Consider the following 19,303-nt stretch of genomic DNA (forward strand, 5'->3'; position numbering starts at 1 on the left):
AGTGTGGCCACCCCACAGGTCTGCCGGGGAGGAGCCAGAGGCTCCTGTCTAAGAGGCATCTACACTCATGCATACACATGTGAGCGCAGGCACACACATACAGGCATGACAACAAACACTGGACATGCACAGGCATTGCCCACAAATGGATGTGTGGTACAACCAATTTAAACTTGTCCCTGACTAGTGTCCAAATAAACGAGGCTCGGCTATGGTTATTTTATTTGGCTGTGACAATTACTGGAGGTCACCCCTAATTTAGTCTTCTAACTGCTGGCTTGGCTACCTCCCCAGCAGTGTACCCCAGATGCTCGCTGTTTCTCCTGACCTGTGCTCATGGTCCCTCTCCCCTCATGGTGGCTTCCTCCCCTCCTCTCCCCTCCCTTCCCCTCCCCTCCCCTCTCCTCTCCTCTCTTTCTTCCTTCTCCTCTTGGTCTCTCCTCTCTATTTCTTCTCTACCTCCAAACAGGTAACTCAAAACCCACCTTCCTCTAATCCCTCCAGTAATTGGTTGTAGCCAATTTTATTTAACCGATGGTATTAAATTAGGGAACAAGACTTACACAGCAAACGTTTGTAAACATAAGAATTCACTCGTAGGTCTAAAACTTTGGGTACAGAATTTAGCATTACAATGCATAGCAATAGACCAAACCTCAACATGGATGTGCTAACACACACCCAAGTCACACACACACACACACACACACACACACACACACACACTGTAAATGTCAGGCTCAGAGGCCTACCAGGAAATCACAGGCAGACGCTCATTCACAGGCACAGGCCTCTTCTCATTATAGCTGATTGCCATATGCTAGCTGCTCTGGGCTCCACTGTCCACAGGCGGAGGGGTCCTGACCACCCACTGGCGGAGATAGCTTCGAGGGGGTCCTTCATCAGTCTCCACAGGGCTGCCACAGTCTGAACCTGCAAAGCCGCTGTCAAACGTGTCCATGTCCAGACCAGGAGGTGAACCTGCCTCACTCTCAGAGGCCCCTCCTGGGGACCCAGTTCTCCAGGGTGGGCCTGCGGTCCAGTCCCCTTCCTTGGCAAATGGCAGCCTCAACCTGTCCAGCAGGCTGCCGGGGGAGCCTCCTGGCCTGAGGCCACTACCTGAGACACAGCCGCAAGACAGAAAAGCAGGGTCTGTGACCAAGAGCAGATCCTCTCCATTAGGGCCAGACACTCGGCCAGCATCCAGGTTCACAGCTGGATATCCATCATCCTCACAGCTACAGGGCCAGACACACAGGCCCTCTGCATCCCCCACGGTCACTGTGTCAATGGACACCAGACCATACGGCCGGTCTCTCTCCTCACTGTAGGCTGAGACCCCTTGACCAGCTGCCAAGGGGATTATGCACCAGTGACCAGGCTCAGACATTCCATCACACTCCAGTTGCTCTTCCAGACCCGGAGGCCCCAGGAACTTCTTCCCCTTGGCTGGATATGATGACAGATGTAAGACTGATGTTGTTGTGGGATTCTGTGGCACCAACTCCACACTGGAGGCCGTGAAAGGGGTATTAACCCATTTCTATGAGAAAGAAACACACAGTCATGGGCTGGGGATGACCAGGTTGGGTGTGAACTGATAGAGTCAAAGACAGGGGGGCACAGAGACAAGCCAGAGATGGGAAAAGCAGAGGAACAAGAAAACAGAGAGAGAGAGAGAGAGAGAGAGAGAGAGAGAGAGAAACCAAAATGTCTGTGAACCCCTGCCCAGTGGGTTCCCAATACTGTCCTCATTCAGAGCCCTTGTCCCCACCCTCAGTAAAGACTGACTGTCCTTGGTCTCATATCTCATATCACACTAATTACAGTGCCCCAGTCAAGGAACAGTTGGGCGCTGGGACCAGGTTCCTAAATCCTAAGGCCTTGAGGACATGTGCAGGGAGGGCCTGAGGTCTAAGTGGCCCAGCCTCTACTCTGTCTCCTGACACTTCCCAACATGTTTTTGCTTGTGTGTCCACACTAGAGTAAACACTCAGCCAGGAGTGAGCCCTGCTCACAACTGTGTCCTCAGTACCTGGCACACAGTAGGTATACCATAAATGTTTATAGGTGGAATGAATTAGTAACAAGCCATGTAGAAAGGCCTTCAGGGATGCTGGACTGGAGATAGTGGCCCCGCCGGGATATTGCTTATGATAAGAGAGACTCTATTGCATTGGCAGAGACCACCCTGTAGAGTAGGACCCCAGTTCTGAAAATGCCCCCTCAAAAAACAAATCTCAGAACCACTACATCCCTGTACCCCTGCCTGGAGTCACTCCTTAGCTGTGTGGCCTTGAGCTAGACCCTTGCCCTCTCTGTTGCTTCACACATCTACAGAAAGGACCCAGTGTCTTGAGGATTAAGTCAGGTAATATTTGTTTGTTGACAGTGCTTGTCACACAAGATCATCAGCCACAGCACACAGCAGGCAGCAGTGCTGATGCTTCAGGGGTAAGGAAGGCATGTGTGCCCTGCTCTGAAATGACCATTGGCCACTCTGAGCCTAGATCTCCTCCTAGACCCGGGATTGCTGGGAAGCCACAGCAGGAACTACTGTAAAGGTCAGACTGCAGGCCAGGCGCACAGCAGGTGTTCCTTGGGTGTTCTGACTTCCATGGATGGCTCCAGGTCCCCAATCCTCATAACACACGCTCTCTTCAGTGCCTCCTGCCCCGGTGGGTTTGCACAGCAGGGCTGGCAGGCACTCTGAAATGACAGTGGTGGCAGCTGTACTTTGGGATGCATTGTGGGGTAGGTCAGGTCCTTCCTAGGCAGGATTTTCTCTCCACCCCAGAACAAGGCCACCCTAGGAACCCCAGGCACCCAGCTCATGCCCCCAGAGCCACCCAGTTTGCCCACTATAACTCTAAGCTGGAAATACATCATGATATGTAAGTCTAAGAGCAAGCTCACACCTGGCAGAATAGGGAAACTGAGGACTGGTTCTAGGTCAGGTTGGGCTCTGGGCTCACAGAGTGGTCTTGGAGTCAGGGTTAGGGTTGGTAGGGTTCCCCCAAAGGGCAAACGATCCAGAGGGTGCATCCAAGATGGCTCACCTTGAAGTTGCCACTGTGCTCCCTGTACAGGGGCTGGAAGAAACTCTCAGGGGTGGGCACTGGTGCCCATACCTTCTTCCACAGCCTGTGAAGAAAGGGAGTGGGCAAAGTCTGTGTGACAGTAAGTAGGTGGTCTGGCCTCTCTCCCACAGAAGCAACAATTTCTACTGCCAGGCGTTGTCCTGCCCACCCATCAGTAAAACGGAAGCAGCAGTCACCCTCACCCCCAAGCTTCCTGCAGATGTTCAAGTTCCTGCCTCTGCCATCTATTGTGGCCTGGGCACATGCTACCCTCTGGGGCCTCGACTTCCTCCTCATCTGCCATGATGGGTTGGCACTTAGAGAGAGGCCCAGGCTGCCACCATGAGCTGTTATTGCCACCCTGACATTTCCCGTACAGATTCTCTCTGCCCATCTTTGAGAATCTCACTGGAGGGGACCACAGCCAGCAGTGTGTGCAGAGGCCCCCTCTGTCACTTATCAAAGGACTCGCCTGCCACGCCCTCTCAGTGGCACACAGACCAGCGGTCCTGTATATAAAACAGATCACAGCAGCCCACCTTCCAGCTCAAACAGAGGGCTGAGGAGGGGATGGATGATTATCCCCTCCTCCTCAAAGTCATTCCCGAGACAAAGTTACAACTGAAGTCTCCACAAAGAACACAAAGTGTCTACTCCACCCTCACTACTTCATAGTTGTGTGACTGTGGGCAAGTAGCTTGACTGCTCTGGGTTTCAGTTTCCCCCATTTGAAGAGTTAGGGCATCTGGAGTGTGCCAAGCTCACAGCGCAGCCAATGGACCTGGGGCAGAAGTTCTGCACAGTGTCTACATATAGAACACACACTGTTCATTAGTGTCAGTGCTCTCACCAAGTCCCCTGGCCAGAGGAGGTCTTGGCTAGAGAGGCTGTGACCCAGGCTGACCCCCTTCTCTGCCTCCCTGAGCCCCTGGCCTCACCTCCAAGGCGGGTGGATCTTCAGACCCAAGAAAACCAGGACAAGGATCAAGACAGCCAGGAGCAGCAGCATGTGAGGGTCCCAGCCTGCCTCGGGCTCTGCACAGAGAGCAAACCATGGGTCCAACAGAAGAGTCCCCCAGAAGTACATGGGTAGGTGTGCTGGGGATGGTGGGGTGGAGCGGAGGGCTGGAAGGAAGCTGGGTTATAATCCCTCCCTTTAGAGTGTGGGTGTGAAATGACCCCAAAGACTCCTATGTCAAAGGTATGGTCCCAGCCTGGGATGCTACTGGAAGATGGTGGGACATTTAGAAGTTAGGGTCTAGTGGGAGGAGGTTAGGCCATTAGAGACACACTGAAAGGATATTGGCATCTCAGCCCTTTCTCCATCTTTATGTCCTAACCACCACAATCAAAGCTCCCCACAATGCAACAGGGCTTTGCCATCATGAGACAAACCTTCTGAAACCATAAGCTAAAATAACACTTTACTCTATTAAATTGATTAAATCAGGTATTTTATTCTTATTCTAGTCAAGTATGATCTTGACTGGAATTCCATCTCTCCAAGCCTTAGTTTCCTCTTCTCTAAAATGGGGCAATGGCTTTCCCTTCAGAGTTAGGAGTCAAATGCACCATCAGAAGAAGCAGCCTCCCTCACAATGATGAGTGGTTGTAACTGGGGATGAACAACTGGGCACAAACCTTCCAGCCATGCTAGGAATCTTAGGGTTTGTGAAGCAGCAGCAGGACAAGATTTAGTACCAGGAGTGGGGTGTCCTACCAGCATCACACTTACCCTCAGCCTGGGTCTGAAAGATGACAGGGTCACTCCACTCACTCCAGGTCCCCCTGAATAAAGTGCCTGGCTGAGGTGCTGCCCGCACCTGCAGCTGGTAGCTAGAATCTTTGTGGAACTCTTCAGGGAGAAGAGAGATGTTTCTTGAGTCCACTGAGATCAGCTTGGTCACCGGCCTCTGCATAAGGAGCAGGACACTCTGTAGTTATTCAGGTCTTCAGTAGAGCACAGAGTCCTTCCACTGGGGTCACAGCAGGCAGGCCCCACAAGGAGCACATACCCCTGACTAGATCTGCCTAGAGAAAAAGCTCCCTCTCTGTGGCAACCACCAACCATCAATGTCTTGGGAGCAACCATGGATACCTCTACATGCCCTTAACTAGAAGCTTCATAGACAGTGAGCCCTGGGGCTCCCTGTCTCAAATGACATAGGACATGTTTAACAGTGGACCTTTTTGGAAGTCCCTAGTTACAGCCATCTTGTCAATGGATGGCTATAAATGTCTCCCCAGGAACATTCTGGATGATGCCCTTTATGGAAATCTTCACTCAGGACCATTCAATCTCTGTCTAAACAGTGTGCCATTCTAGAAACCTCCAGCTGTGCACTCTTAAGTAGCCTTCACACTCAAAGTAAGCGAAATGCTCCCAAACTTGCCCCACTGTGACTGAAGTGGACTGTAAGGAAATAGTCCAGGTGGGGATGCAGTGAGGAGTTCCCTGGCCCGGGAAGAAGGAAGGAGAGGGTTGCATGCTAGGAAGGAATGCTAAACCCTGTTCCTTGCACTGCTATGCTGGGACCTGCCTGGATACCCCTGTAGCTCCCACCCCAACGCCCTGCCATCTCACCACAGCATAGGGGTCTCTGAGGTTCCAGTACTGCAGCTCATATTGTAGCTTGCCTCTCAGCACGTAGTTAGAGGGCTCTTCATAAGCAGAGTCCCAAGAGATATCATATCGTCCTGAGAAGGTCACAGTCACATTCACGGGGGGAGCTGGCTTGACTTGGAGGAAGATCCAGAAAGATGAAACAGGGTAAGAATCTGCAGGCAGCGGAGTTTCCCCTCCCCCAGTCCCCAAAGGCCACTGGATGGCTTTGAACGAAGCACTCCCTGGTTACAGCCCCTGTTTGCTTGAAATTGACCTATTCACTGTAGGCAGGTGACTGAAACAGTGACCCAGGACTGGGGACACTAGGGAAGGAAAGAACAACTCCCAGGCTTAAAGGCAGAGTCAGGACTCAAGCCCAGCCCAGCCCAGCTGGGGATAGGCATACAGACCAAGATCCTCTGTCCTTTCTTGGTAGCAAAGAAAGAGAAAAAGCAGAAAAGCAAAAGCTTGGAATCCAGATGGTGGAGGGAAGTGTCTTAAGGTCTAATATTAGTGCCTAAGGCAGAAACTTCCTAAGCACGGAGCCCACTGGATTCTGTGGCTCTCGATTTTTCTCCTAAAGAAGAGGTCCCATACCACCACACAGAGATGCATACATATAAGCATATACTATTCATATGTATTTATGTATATACAGATACACATGCTGCCGTGCACCAAAGCTGCTGCCTGCCCCAGATCCCTCCTTTGCCCAGCCTAGGTTACAGCTACAGCTGAGTCCATCCTGGGGCCTTCCTAACTTTAGGCCCCTCCCATCTAGCTGAGAGGATTCCATGTTAGCTGGCTGATGCTCATTCTAGGAGCAAAATCCTAGGGGGTCATGTATAAAAGGGTCTTTACAAGGTAAACCTTGTTCAAGGTGAGGCAGAGACAGAGGGCTAAGTGGGGTGCCGCCCTGCACCTGTGCAAGCCTCTAACGTTCTTCATGGGCCTTTAGCCCAAATCCCATATCAAAGCATCACACCCAGGCTAAAAACCATGCATTTTAAAGGGACACGCCAAAGACAGTAGATTTTGGCAGCATGAGAAAAGCTTGCATTGAGGTCAGAGGTCACCCTCTGCTTCGGGCCCATGGTACTCACTGCTGTCAGCCAGGATGAAGCTGCCACACTCTTGGGAGTTGTTGCCAGACTGGTCCACCATGTTGACAATGAAAACATCATCGGACATGAATTGAGACAAGCGCATACGGCACGTGTACCCTATATGTGTGGTGTTGTGGCCAGACCTGTGCAGGCTGCAGGAGGTCTCTTGGTCCTGAAGTTCCTCATATTCATCTTGCCTTCGGGGACAGAGTAGACAGTCATGGCTGGGGACAGTGCCCAGGGCCAGACGGTAATTCAAAGCATGAGGCTGAGGACTCGAGGTAGGGCTGACGGTCACGGTCCAAGTAGCCCCTCTGCCAGGGACAGTCCCCTCCCTACGGCATCTGACATCTGTGTTCAGCCAGACATGGCTTGTATACTTTAGTGAACCACACGCTCACTATCTTGCCCAGGGCAGCAGCTCCCAGCTTTGGGAATTTGGGCCTAAACCCCTCCCTGACAGGCTCAGTGGGTAGACTGCTGAGCTACAGGGGGCCTGGAGCAGGTTTTCTCTCCTTTCCGCCCTCCACCACTGAGCAGCTCTGCACTGGGGGCGAGTGAATCTTAGTTCCCCATTCTGACGGATCGTCCAGGAACTTTGGTCAGATAGGGTAGTGGGAAATGCTCTGGCTTTTTAAGTTTCACTTAAAAGGCAAAAAAGGATGGGTTTTAGAGTAAACATAGAAATCCACAGAGGTTTATTTTCTTTCTTCCTGAACATGAACCCACCCTCCAGGACCAGTCTGCCACCTTACTCAGTCCTTCACTGAATTTCCTCTAATTCAAACCTTGCTGAACAGTCTTCTCCAAGGAAGCCTCCAGTCTCGAGCACTCTAAGGGCTGTCTGAAGGTACTGCTCCCCCTCCACTCTCTCTGAGCTCCAGCCCTCTCAGTGTGGGAGCCGGAGAGGCCTTCGAAGCTCCCTGCCACCAGCTGCCCTTCCCCATGCCACACAGATGGCTCCTGCACAGCCACCGACGTCCGTGTCTCCTATTTTCCCTCGCTCTGGCTTACTTGGCTCAGGTCACAGTCAGGTGGCACCGGAAGCAAGAGCCGACACTCGAAGCGCTTGCTCCCCCATGACCTTTGCACGTGCTGTGCCTGCAGCTGTGGATGCCCTGGCCAGCCCACCTGAGCATCCCTGACTCCCTGCCCTGCAGTATCGAGTCTTGTTTGGGTCCTCAGCCCCTACAACATGTCTGGCAAAAAAACTTTGTTTGAAGTGGATGAATGCCCAAAGGTCACGTGGTCTCTACTCTAAAGCAGGGTGTGGGATCGTGAGCACACTGGCTATGAGAATTTGGGCCAGTGACTAAACCTCACTGACCTTCAGTGTCCTCGACTGGAACATAGTAGCACTAATTTCAAGTTTATTCATGGCGAGGATACAGCGCTTACTCAGTGCTTAGAAGGACACTGGGAACTGGCCATCCCAGGGCTGCCAACCCAGGAATGTCTATGAGGGAAAGCGAGTCATACTACAGCCTCCCATTTGTGTGTTCCAAGTGAGTCCTGTGAGCTTGGTCATCTGTATGGTGGCGACCTTGCTCACAGCTCACAGTCTCAGTGACTGGCATTGCTGGCGGAAGGGGCGGGCCCTTGCTTGCAGCTATGCTTCCTACTGAGCATGCCTGTTGGTTAGCTAGGCTCAGGGCTCAGTAGGCAGCCCCTCCACATCCTGTTGCCCTCTCGGAACAGCTCCCCAGGGCCTGGAGGCATGGCTACTCACCAGGTGAGGCTGAGTGTGCTGGGGCTGGGGTTCCGCGTCTCCAGGACACAGGTGACAGTACAGAGGTAGTCCGTGTAGCAGGTGAGGTCCAGGCAGCTCCAGCCTGGAGGGTAACAGAGAGGCCCCTTTGGATGAGACACAGTGGAAAGGCCTTGGCAGGTCATGTGAGGCTGAGGGCAAGCTTGGGCAGAGTAACAGGTTGGCATGAAATCCTGGGACACAGGGACACTTGTCATCCAGAATTCTTTGTGTAAATTCCAGCATTTCAAGACTAGTCATGGTGATGAGAGTCTTCTAATGTGAAACTGGCCCCATATTTGGTTCCAAGACCACTGTCCCTCATAGGGCTAACCCTCTGAACCCACTATAGGCAGAGGAACAGATAAATCCCCAAGGTCAGGGTGAGTGACGTAGGGTCAGGAGCTCATAGCCTTGTCTGGGAGGGGAGGGGTTAAGGAAGATGGTGAAAGAGTGGAGAAGACTTCGGCAGTTTGCAAAAGAGTTGACTGTGCCGCTGCCGACGACAACATGGCTGCCAAGGTGAATGCTGCAGCAGATGCTGGGCTGGAAGAGCCACCTCTCTCCCACCCTCTCCCCTCCCTCTCCCCCATCCTTCCTCCTCCTCTCCCCTCCCCCTCCCCTTCCTCTCCCCTCCTTCTCCCTATCCTCTCTCCTCCGGCTCCCCATCCTCTCCTCCTCCTCTCCCCTCCCCTCCCCTTTCTCTCCCCTCCCTCTCCCCCATCCTCTCCTCCTCTCCCCTCCCTCTCCCCCATCCTCTCCTCCTCCTCTCCCCTCCCCCTCCCCTTTCTCTCCCCTCCCTCTCCCCCATCCTCTCCTCCTCTTCTCCCCTCCCTCTCCCCTTCCTCTCCCCTCCCTCTTCCCCATCCTCTCCTCCTCCTCTCCCCTCCCCCTCCCCTTTCTCTCCCCTCCCTCTCCCCATCCTCTCCTCCTCCTCTCCCCTCCCCCTCCCCTTCCTCTCCCCTCCCTCTCCTCCATCCTCTCCTCCTCCTCTCCCCTCCCCCTTCCCTTCCTCTCCCCTCCTTCTTCCCATCCTCTCTCCTCAGTCTCCTCCATCCTCTGGCCCCTCCCTCTCCCCTTCCCATCTTCCCCACCCTTTCCCCCACCCTCTTCCCCACCCTCTCCCCCATCCTCTCCCTCTCTCTCCTTCCCTCTCCCCTTCCATCCCCTCCCCAGTCATTTGTTTCCTTTGCAAATAACAGGTACAGCCAGCATGGGACACATCTACCTTCCCAAACATTTGGGGAACAGAGGCAGGTGGATTCCTAGTTTAAGACCAGCCTGGGCTACACATCTAGATCCTGTCTCAAAGGTAAAGGAAAAATATCTAACTAATTATAAAATCAAAATAACATAGACTTGACAGAGTAAGCTGAAGCAGGAGAATTACAACTATATGCTAAAACCTTGTCTCAAAAACTCAAAAATGAATGAATGAATGAATGAATGAATGAACTAACAGTAGAACAACAGGTGCCTGGAGCCCTGGTAGATTTAGAATGCATGTGCTCCATCAAATGCTCAGGCCACAGAGCATGTGAGGAGGCAGTGCCTCCAAAGCAATACAGTGACCAGGCCAAGCTCCTGGGGGGGTCTAGGGTGTTACGGGTGGCTGGAGAGACCAGACTTCTCTCTGCCCACACCCTGCCTCCCACCATGAAAACAATAGGCTTGGCACCACACTGGAGCGAGAGGCTGAACGTTGCCAGGCATAGAGCTTCCTGCACTGAGCCCCCAGCCCTGGAACTGCAAACAATATGCATTTGACCCTGTGTGTGGGCTCCTGTGCATGCATGTACACATACATGCAGGTTGTAGACAGGGCTCTTTCTCAGTCTTCCTCAACCTTGTTTATTGAGATAGGCTCTCTTGCCCAGCCTGGAGCTCACTTCACTGATTTAGCTAAGCAGCCTGGTCAGCATGCCCCTGGGATCTGCCTCCTCCTCCTCAATGCAAGGATAACAAGCATTCTCAGAGGTGCTGGGTCCCAGCACGGGTCCTGATGCTGGAGTGACAAGCACATCACCAAGGCCATCACCCTGCCCAAGCATCTGCTCCTTTGATTTTGTCTTAGTGCCACGGGACCGAGGCAAACCTAAGAGTCAGGCAGCCACCCATGGGGTAGCCACAACAGGGTCTGTGTTCTCCCTGGACCTCTGTCTGTCCACTGATGGCAACACGGTCAGGCTCCCACAGGAGGATCAGGAGATGACATTCTAGTCTCCAAAACAAGTGCCTCTAACCCCCTCTCCCCGATGCAGGAATGATAGGGGTTTCCAGGACAAGCAGGGTGTCATAAACAGAAAGGGAAATCAAGAGTCACGCCTGTTTCCTACGGGAACTAAAGTACTGGATATTTCGGTAAAACCCAGAGCAAATGTTGCTGAGCCTGCAGAGAGCCAAGTTCCCCTCACCCTGGGCAGCCTGAACAGCCTCTCATCTCCTGGCTCTTGAGGTAGGAGACTCTGGACTCCTGGACTCTTGGCTTTGGGGAGAAGGCTCAAAACAGGACTCTTGGCCAGCAGTTCTGACGTCTCAAGGACTCCCAATAGAATTCTGGCTTCTCTATCTCCCCCTCCCTTCTCCTCCAGCCTAGTGAGGGTTCATGACCCGAGTGAGAGTCTTGCACAAAGAGGAATGGAGGTTAGACCAAGGACAGGACTTCCTTCCCATGATAGTGGAGAGCCTTTCTGTTTACCAGAGCTCTTTGGAAACGAGGCACTCAGCTTTAGTGTCAAATAAACAGAGGCTGTGGATTGTGGGTTGCTGGCCAGCAGTTATGACTAGGAGCCTACAATACCATGTGGGCCCTGCTGAACTTTGAGGGAGGAGATGGCCCCCATCTATCCTGCAGTCATGGTGCTGAGACTTACCTCCGTGGAGAATCAGCAGGAGTAAGGGAGCAGCCAGGCCCTGTGGCATGCTGTGTCCCAGACCTGCAAGAGAAGTGTGTGGTAGATGTGGTGAACCAGCTGGAACTATGTACTGAGTGGCATCCCCATCCAGGGTCAGTCCCTGCCACATCAAAAGAGCTAGTCCAAAGCTCACAAAGAAGACCCCTGTTGAATGCTAAAGATGAGGTTAGCCGATGGGGGAACTAGGGGGTATTCTTATTTGAACTGGAAGCCCAGGATGGCCTGCAGTGGTACATGAGGAAAGCCAGGGCACCACACAGTGTTGCTGAGAGCTCCTGACTGGCTAAGGTGCACAAGGGCCCCTGTAGAATCAAGGGGGTGATGATGCTGTGGGCAGAAGGGTAACCATAGGAGGACAACACCAGGCTCCTCCTGCCCTTTGCCTATAGAAGCACTAGCTCAGGGAGACCACCTGCCCAGGAGCCTCATGCAGGGCAGCTCATCCTGTGTGGAGTGAGGACCAGGGCCTTGAAGGAAGGTGCCTCATGCATGGATCAGGTCAGACCCAGGGAATTCCTAGACACTATTTCAGACCTCACAATAAGACTACTAACATTTCATTTGGGGGGGGACCTGGGATTCCCCCAAATCCAGAAGCATTGAGTAGCCTAGCAGACCATCCTCAAAGAAGCAGTATAAAGGACCAAGGTTCAGATGGCCTGCTGTGTGGCTCCAGGCCAGCCTCTTGCTATCTCTGGGTCTCATAAAATGAAGCAACGAAGGCCTATCTAGAGCTCTGTGACAGTTCAAGCAAGTAGTGTGCAGAGAAAGCTGGGCGTAGGCTCTGACACACAGCATGTGCAGGGATGACTGAGCTAGAAGAGTCCAGAAAGTTCTGGAACAGAACAGCAAGAGCAGTGTGCCCAAGGGGCTTCCAAAATGCTTCACTTTCAAAATTACTTTATTTAATGTTTTTCTATAAATGTTTAATTTTATTCCAACCCCATTCTAAAAATTAACACTCATGGCTGTACACTTTTTCCACAGGGGTGTATTTTCCCCCTTCCCACCCCTCTCTTCTTGAGACAGTCTTAACTATGTAACCAAGACTGATCGTGACCTTCTGAACTTCCTGCTTCAGCCTTTAGCTATTGTAGTTATAGTCATTATTATAACATCAGTATTAGAATGAAATGTTATGGAAAATGTCACTTCAACTTGCTTTGAGTAACACTGATCTTGGGTGGCCCCTGCCTTCACAAGCCCTGTGGTATGATTGTGTCACCTCCCCTCCCCACAAAAACCTTTGTGTGTTTGAAACTTAACACCCAGACCATTCTTTAATAGAATAGAGGGAATCAGGATTAGATTCCCGATTCCATGAGGTCATGAAGGCAGAGTCTGTGATGGCATTCATGAGTTTTAAATAGATCATGATGGGAACAGAACTCTGTGTTCCAGCATTTGCCTAAACATGTGTGAGTGCCTGGTGTCTGCCCCCAGCATTGAAAAAGAAAGTCAAGCAGGGAGCCGGACATGCGAGGAACGGAAGGAAGAGAGATCCAAGTTGGTGCATCTGCTGTGCCTCCCTGTACAGCTCTCCACCATGCTGTGATGGTGCCCATGGCCCTGGGCTCCCCAGACGCCAAACCCTTAGCTGAATAAATGTTCTCCTCATTTCCCCATGTCGGGTGTCTTGTTGCAGCATCAGACTGAGCAAAGTCCCCTCCCCTGCCCCTGCATTACACTCTGAGGAGGTGAGCTCTGACCATAGGAGACTTGCCCCAAGTCTGCTCCTCTCTAAGGTATCAAACCTGTGACCGAAGCCACAGGAGAGCAGAACTCTGTGTTGCACCTCAGCCAGAGGGAAAGTAGAAATCCTTCTGTTTTTCTTTGTCAGGAGCTTCTGCTCTTCCACTCCATACCACAGCTCTGTACAAGCCACAGGTAGACATCAGCTGCTCTGCCTGCCGGAATTGGCAGCCCTCCTCGCGATGTGCTCCCTGAATTGGCAGCCCTCCTCACGACGTGCTCCCTGAAGTGCGGCATGGTCCACAGACGAGGCACAGAGCCAGGCCTGGCTTGTCCCAGTGTGTTCTGCCCCAGTGGCCAGATAGGGCAAGACACAAGCTCAGGGAAGCAAGTGGCCGACAGCCTGGCCTCATTTCTAGATTCCTGATATTGATGCTTTACCGGGCGCCTATCAGAAACCTGCAGACTCCTTGATCGTCTCTTAGAGATGTACCTTGGCTCATGGTTTCAGGGGGTTCAGCTTGTCCCAGCAGGAAGGTGTGGTGGAATGGTGACATGGGTGCTTGGTAGAGGCAGTTCCCACTGTGATGACCCACAAAGCAGGGAGCAAGGCAGGAAACAGGGTGGGTATCACCCTCAAAGACCCACCCCCAGAGACCTTTCCTCATCCAGGCTCCACCCCCAAATGTAGGAACAAGCATTTAAACACACGAACCTGTAGGAAACACTTCAGATCCAAGCCACCATAGGAGGGCGACATTAAGAACATGAATCAGGTTATATCTGATGTCCATATGCAAACCTTTCATTTACATAAGCCCAAAGACCCCTATCCCCCCCCATACTGTGTTAGCTATACTTCTGTATGCTTTTTCCTGGCATAGCAAAGTGGAAGAGGGGCCCATATTCATCTGATCTCTGATCTTTCTGTCGATGATTGGGGCCTCAGTTGCCCTCTCTGAAACAGATACCTTCTACCCCTGAATCTCAGAGCTAAGAGCAGCCAGTGGTGAGCAGGTGTCAGGTGTAAGCCACACCCACTCCTGCTGGTCTCCTTTGTTTTCTGGTGCTGTGATAAATATCACGACCAAAAGCAACTTGTGGAGAAAGGGTTTATTTCAGTTTACAACTCTCCGGTCACACTCCATCACTGAACTTGGGGCAGGAACTTGGAGGCAGAGGCGGATGCAGAGGCCATGGAGGGATGCTGCTCACTGGCTTGCTCCTCTATGCTTGCCCAGCCTGCTTTCTTTTATAACCCAGGACCACCTATCCAGGGGTGACACTACCCATGGAGGGCTGGGCCCTCCCATATCAATCATTAATCAATAAAATGTCCTACAGGCTGCCTACAGTCAATGTGATGGAGGTGTTCTCTAAATTGAGATTTTTCTCTTTCCAAATGACTCTAGCTGTGTCAAGTTGACTAAAACCTAAGCAGCACAGTCACCCTATCCTGAATGCCACAGCCCAGTGCCTTGCTGCCCCTCACATGCTGAGCTCTCTCCTGGAACCACAGCCTTCGTCTCTTTAACATGCCACCTTTGTGGTCCATCTGCTCTAGCCAGCTGGGCTAGAATGTTCTAGAACCTCCGCCACTCACTTATCACCTTCAGGGTTTTCATGGCGCTATCTCTACTTACTATCTTTAACTTGCTGACCATTGTTTGCCTCTAATAAACTTGTGTCACAAGAAATAGTGTGTTATTAGCATCGACAGTGAGCCAGGATGAAGCCGAGAGGCGGTGGGCGGCATGCTGGATGAGCGCACTCTGGAGCTGGCACAGCCTCAGTTCAAACCCAGGCTGTGTGATCTCAGGCAGGTGGTTTAACTTGAGTCCCAGACCCTTACTGGTAAGAACCAAGGATAAAGGTACCGTTCTGTCAGAGCCCTTGGGAAATTAACGTGGTGCTTATAAACACCTGCAATAGTCACAGGCACAGGGAAGATGTTACATGTTCCTGTTTTAATCGCACCGTGTGTGTGTGTGTGTGTGTGTGTGCGCGCGCGCGCGCGCGCGCGCGCGCATATAAGGAGATCAGATGATAACCTGCAAGAGTTGGTTCTCTCCTTCCATTGTGTGGATCCCAGATATTGAACTCAGGTCACCCAGCTAAGCACCTTTACCTACTGAACCATCTAAAAGGGCCCACATAAAAGTTTCTTATCAAATCACAACCAACTTGCTGAAAAGCTAGACTGACACCATGAGATACAACAACTGACAGAAAACAAAACAAAACAAAACCTGGTCATGCCACCTTCCTGATACTCCAGGAGTTGGGGACTGGTCCCCTCTGTTTATCTTTAAAAGTGGAGGACAGAGGTATCAGAAGTGTTGAAGATGGGCTAGCACCAAATGGAGATGCTGGCCCTTGGTCGGCATTGACGGCTTTTTCACACTCTTGCTCTGGGGTCTGAGAACACACTCAGGGCTGCTGCATCAAGGGAACAGTGACGTCAGTGCTGAAGGTGACTCCATCACTCCCTCCCCACACTCTTGGCACCCACAGGGGTCTTCTGGTCATGCTGGTCCTTTACCCTGTCTTCTCTCCATGAGGTTCCTAAGAAAGGCAGGAGGTATTCCAAGAGCTTCTGCATTCCCTTCACAGTGGGAAGCAGAGGGCCTGAAGTTGGCTATATCTCAGCTTTGTGTCCCTGGGCAAATTACCTAGCCTCTCTGACTCGGGTGTTCTCCGCTATCAGTGCAGGTCAAAGGCCTTTGCTGAAGTCAATTGTGAGTGCTGAATGCCTTATTGCATCAGGCCCCAGGGCTGGCACTGGGATAAAGCAGACTAGTAGCTAACCACATTTCAGGAACTCAGGGAAGTGGAGAATGTCAGGGGGAGCAAAGGAAGGCTCCAGAGAATTCTAAGAACCTAACCTCTCAGGGAGCAAGGAAATGCAAATAAAACCACGCAGGCTCACCACGCACATTTTATCAGATCAGCTAGGAGCTAAAGCTCATTCAGAGTCTGAGACAAGGGAACTGCCATTCATGGCCAGGGAGAGGTGAGGATACAAGTGGTCTGGAAAATAGCTGTATGTGACCTAAGGAACACAGGCAGCAACTCCTCTCAGTGCCAGCCATGCCATGGCCACAGTCACCAGTGTTTGAGGAGCTTAGACTCAGCTGCCCCAAGCAGATGCTTCTATTTTGAAGGAAATGAAAAATCTATCCAGGAAGCATCAACTTCATTCAAAGGCTCCAAGTCTTCCTTCACAGTGCTTGGAGTTCTGTTAGCATGATAGGGGAGCTACGTACAGAGCCCATGACCAGCAAGGCCGAGCATGGGGCGACAGCTCAGCACAGTGATTTGGAGTCCACACATTTACAGTCACTGCAGTGGTCCTAAGAGTTCCTGGAGCCTGGAGTGGTGGCACTCACCTTTAATCCTAGCACCGGGAAGCAGAGGCAGATGGCTCTCGGTGAGTTCAAGGCCAGCTAGGGTTACATAGTGAGACCCATTGTCAGAAAAATAAATAAAAAAAAAAGAGATCTTGGAGGGAGGGTGTAGCTCTGTTATACAGCCTGGGCTTGAAGTGTGAAGGCTCTAATGACAGGAGGGGAGGTTGAGGAAAGGGAGGGAAGACAGGGAGAGAAGGAGGGGGAAGAAGAACGGGAGGCATAATTCTTCTATTTTAAAAGTGAAATTCTGAATTTATAAGCAATAATGAGATGGATTTGATGATATTAGAAACATCAGGAGAGGATTTGCAAACTGCAGGTTGCTCAGCAGAAAGCTGTCAGAGGAAGAAACGTTTAGTACATAGAATACAGCAAAAGGCACCTATAGTGTTGTAAGGAAGACTGGCCACCCATGTGCTGCTCAAGAACCAAGGGCACAGATCCTCATACTCACAAAACTCAGACATTAGGTGTGGAATTTTCATCTATTCCTTTATGGTATTGATTGCAACTTCATTTTAAAGCATGTTCTTGCACATACACATACACACACACACACACACACACACACACACCACCCCTTTCATAAGCAGAATTGCCATTATAAGCATTCATTTGTCCCTTTTAGGGGGAACCTTTGTTTTGTTGACTGTTTTTGAAACAGGACTTGCTAAGTAGCCAAGGATGACCTTAACTGTCAACCTGATCTGATTGATGAGCACCGTAGACAGTCTGCCCGTGGGGAGCTGTGAGGTGTTTACAGAGGCTATGGAGCCCTGAAGTTCTGAGCTACTGAGACACGTCCCACCCCGTGGGTTTAGGAAACGAGGCACTGAGGCGACACAGAACAAAGAGGCGGTGGCATGGAGTCAGTTAAAAAGGTTAAGTCTTAGAAAGTCCCTTGCCCTGCCCCTCCCTGCATTCTCTGTCTGTCCCTTTTCTCTGTTTCCTAGCCACCATGACAGAACTACTCTGTTCTTTGGGGCCCTCTGCTCCTGCAAGCCCAATAAGCCTCCCCCCAATAGATTGTTCCTGCCAGATCCCTAGAACAGCTATATTTAAAATTAAAGACAAAGATTAAAGGTACCACACACCTTTAATCCTAGCACTCAAGGTGCAAAGGCAGGCAGATCTCTTAGTTCAAGACCTGCCTGGTCTATAGAGTGAGTTTCAGGGCACTCAGGGCTACACAGAAAAACCCTTTATCAAAAAACTAATGAATAATAGTAATGATGATGATGATAACAAATGAATATTGAAAGTACTACAGAGGAAAAAATCATTTTCCTTCAAAGAGGGCATAATATTACTGACAGCTGACTTACATAGAAATAGAGAAGATAGGAAGCACTAGAATAAAAGCTTTAAAAGCTGAAAATTTTTAACTTAAATGTATAATTTTATATCTAACAAAATGTCCTTTAAGGTCTCTCAGAGAAGCACAACATTATATAAAGGAGCAATGAACAAGGTAATAGGAAACAGAGCAGCATTTTTTAAAAGATGGGAGGTATTGTTTGTTATATAGCCCAGGATAGCCCAGGCCTACAGGCATTCACCACCGGCCTCTGAGAAACAGCCATGTACATGAGTGGAGAATATATAAAGGGAACAAGGAACAAGAACACATGAAACCAAAAATCAAAAGGACAAAAATAACAAGACACTTGTTTTCACACACATGAGTACTTCCATTAAGTGTAAATGAATTAGCCGGGAACGTAAACCATCCATGTCGTCACGTCCAATAATCGATGTGAAAAGAGAGTAGGTCACAGGTCTGTCTTTTACACAAGTGAAGTGCAAAGGTCCTAATAGAAAGCTCACACTCAGATATAATGATACAAAAGCAGCTAACGCTGTCTTCACGTCATTTATGTCAATATAGAAGATAGGTTTGGCTGTCTATTTTATGCCATTTACAGAAGAAAGGGAATTTTTATCTGATTATTTAATGTTCAGAAAACATACTTAATGGATTGAGATATCCATTCATGGTTTTGAGAGCGTATCAAAAAATAAAATAGCCAAATTACTCAGTGTGGTTTTTTTTATTTTTGAGTTAGAATCTTGCTACATTCCTAAAATGGTCTCAAGCTCCACATCCCCCTGCCTCAGCCTTTTGAGTGCTGAGATTACAGAGGTGTTCCATCATGCCCCACCCAAATATTGAACGTGTTCACCCTGAAAATAGGAAAAAACCCTAAGAACATCTCTTGTGATAACAATGTTATTCAACACAGCAAGGCAGCAACAAAAGCCTCATGAAGATTAGGAATCTAAGCGTCTGCAACGGTAGAAAGACTGAGTGAGCCCCAAAAAGGTCCAAGACATGCCACAGCTGGAGATCATCACAATATAATAAAGGTCACATGAAAGCCCACAGTAGAACAAACAAGCTTACTCTGAGATCAGAAACAAGGCAAGGGCTCTCGCTTACCACTTCGGTTCAACTGGACATCTTAGCCAGAACAATTAGGCAAGAGGAGAAATAAGGGGCACATAAAAAGAAAGAAGTCAAGTTATCTCCGTTTGCAGATAACATGTAGAAAATCCTGAAGATTCCACACTGAAAAAAAGTTAGATTGAAGAAAAGAATCCCGTAAGATTGAAGAATACAAAATTAAGACATAAATATTGGTTGTATTTTATATCCACAAACAATAATGTGGATATTAAATGGGAAATTAAGGGGCTGGAGAGATGGCTCAGTGGCTAAGAGCATTTGCTGCCCTCCCAGAGGACCCC

At 50.3% G+C, this 19,303-nt stretch overlaps 1 protein-coding gene across 1 annotated transcript in view; it reads right to left on the minus strand.

Annotated features, from left to right (window-relative positions):
• Positions 1-210: 210 nt before the first annotated feature.
• The window catches only part of Il21r (interleukin 21 receptor), a 28,941-nt gene continuing 9,848 nt past the window's right edge, over positions 211-19,303 (minus strand). Inside the window, exons 2-9 of the mRNA XM_052199709.1 lie at positions 11,412-11,474; positions 8,521-8,623; positions 6,789-6,988; positions 5,665-5,819; positions 4,816-4,993; positions 4,019-4,115; positions 3,060-3,144; positions 211-1,543 (exon numbers count right to left, since the gene is read on the minus strand). Coding sequence (XP_052055669.1) covers positions 821-1,543; positions 3,060-3,144; positions 4,019-4,115; positions 4,816-4,993; positions 5,665-5,819; positions 6,789-6,988; positions 8,521-8,623; positions 11,412-11,460 — 1,590 coding nt within the window. The 5' untranslated portion in view covers positions 11,461-11,474 and the 3' untranslated portion in view covers positions 211-820. The remainder of the gene's footprint in view (positions 1,544-3,059; positions 3,145-4,018; positions 4,116-4,815; positions 4,994-5,664; positions 5,820-6,788; positions 6,989-8,520; positions 8,624-11,411; positions 11,475-19,303) is intronic.

This window comes from Apodemus sylvaticus, chromosome 1 (assembly GCF_947179515.1).
Source record: "Apodemus sylvaticus chromosome 1, mApoSyl1.1, whole genome shotgun sequence".
NCBI lineage: Eukaryota > Metazoa > Chordata > Mammalia > Rodentia > Muridae > Apodemus > Apodemus sylvaticus.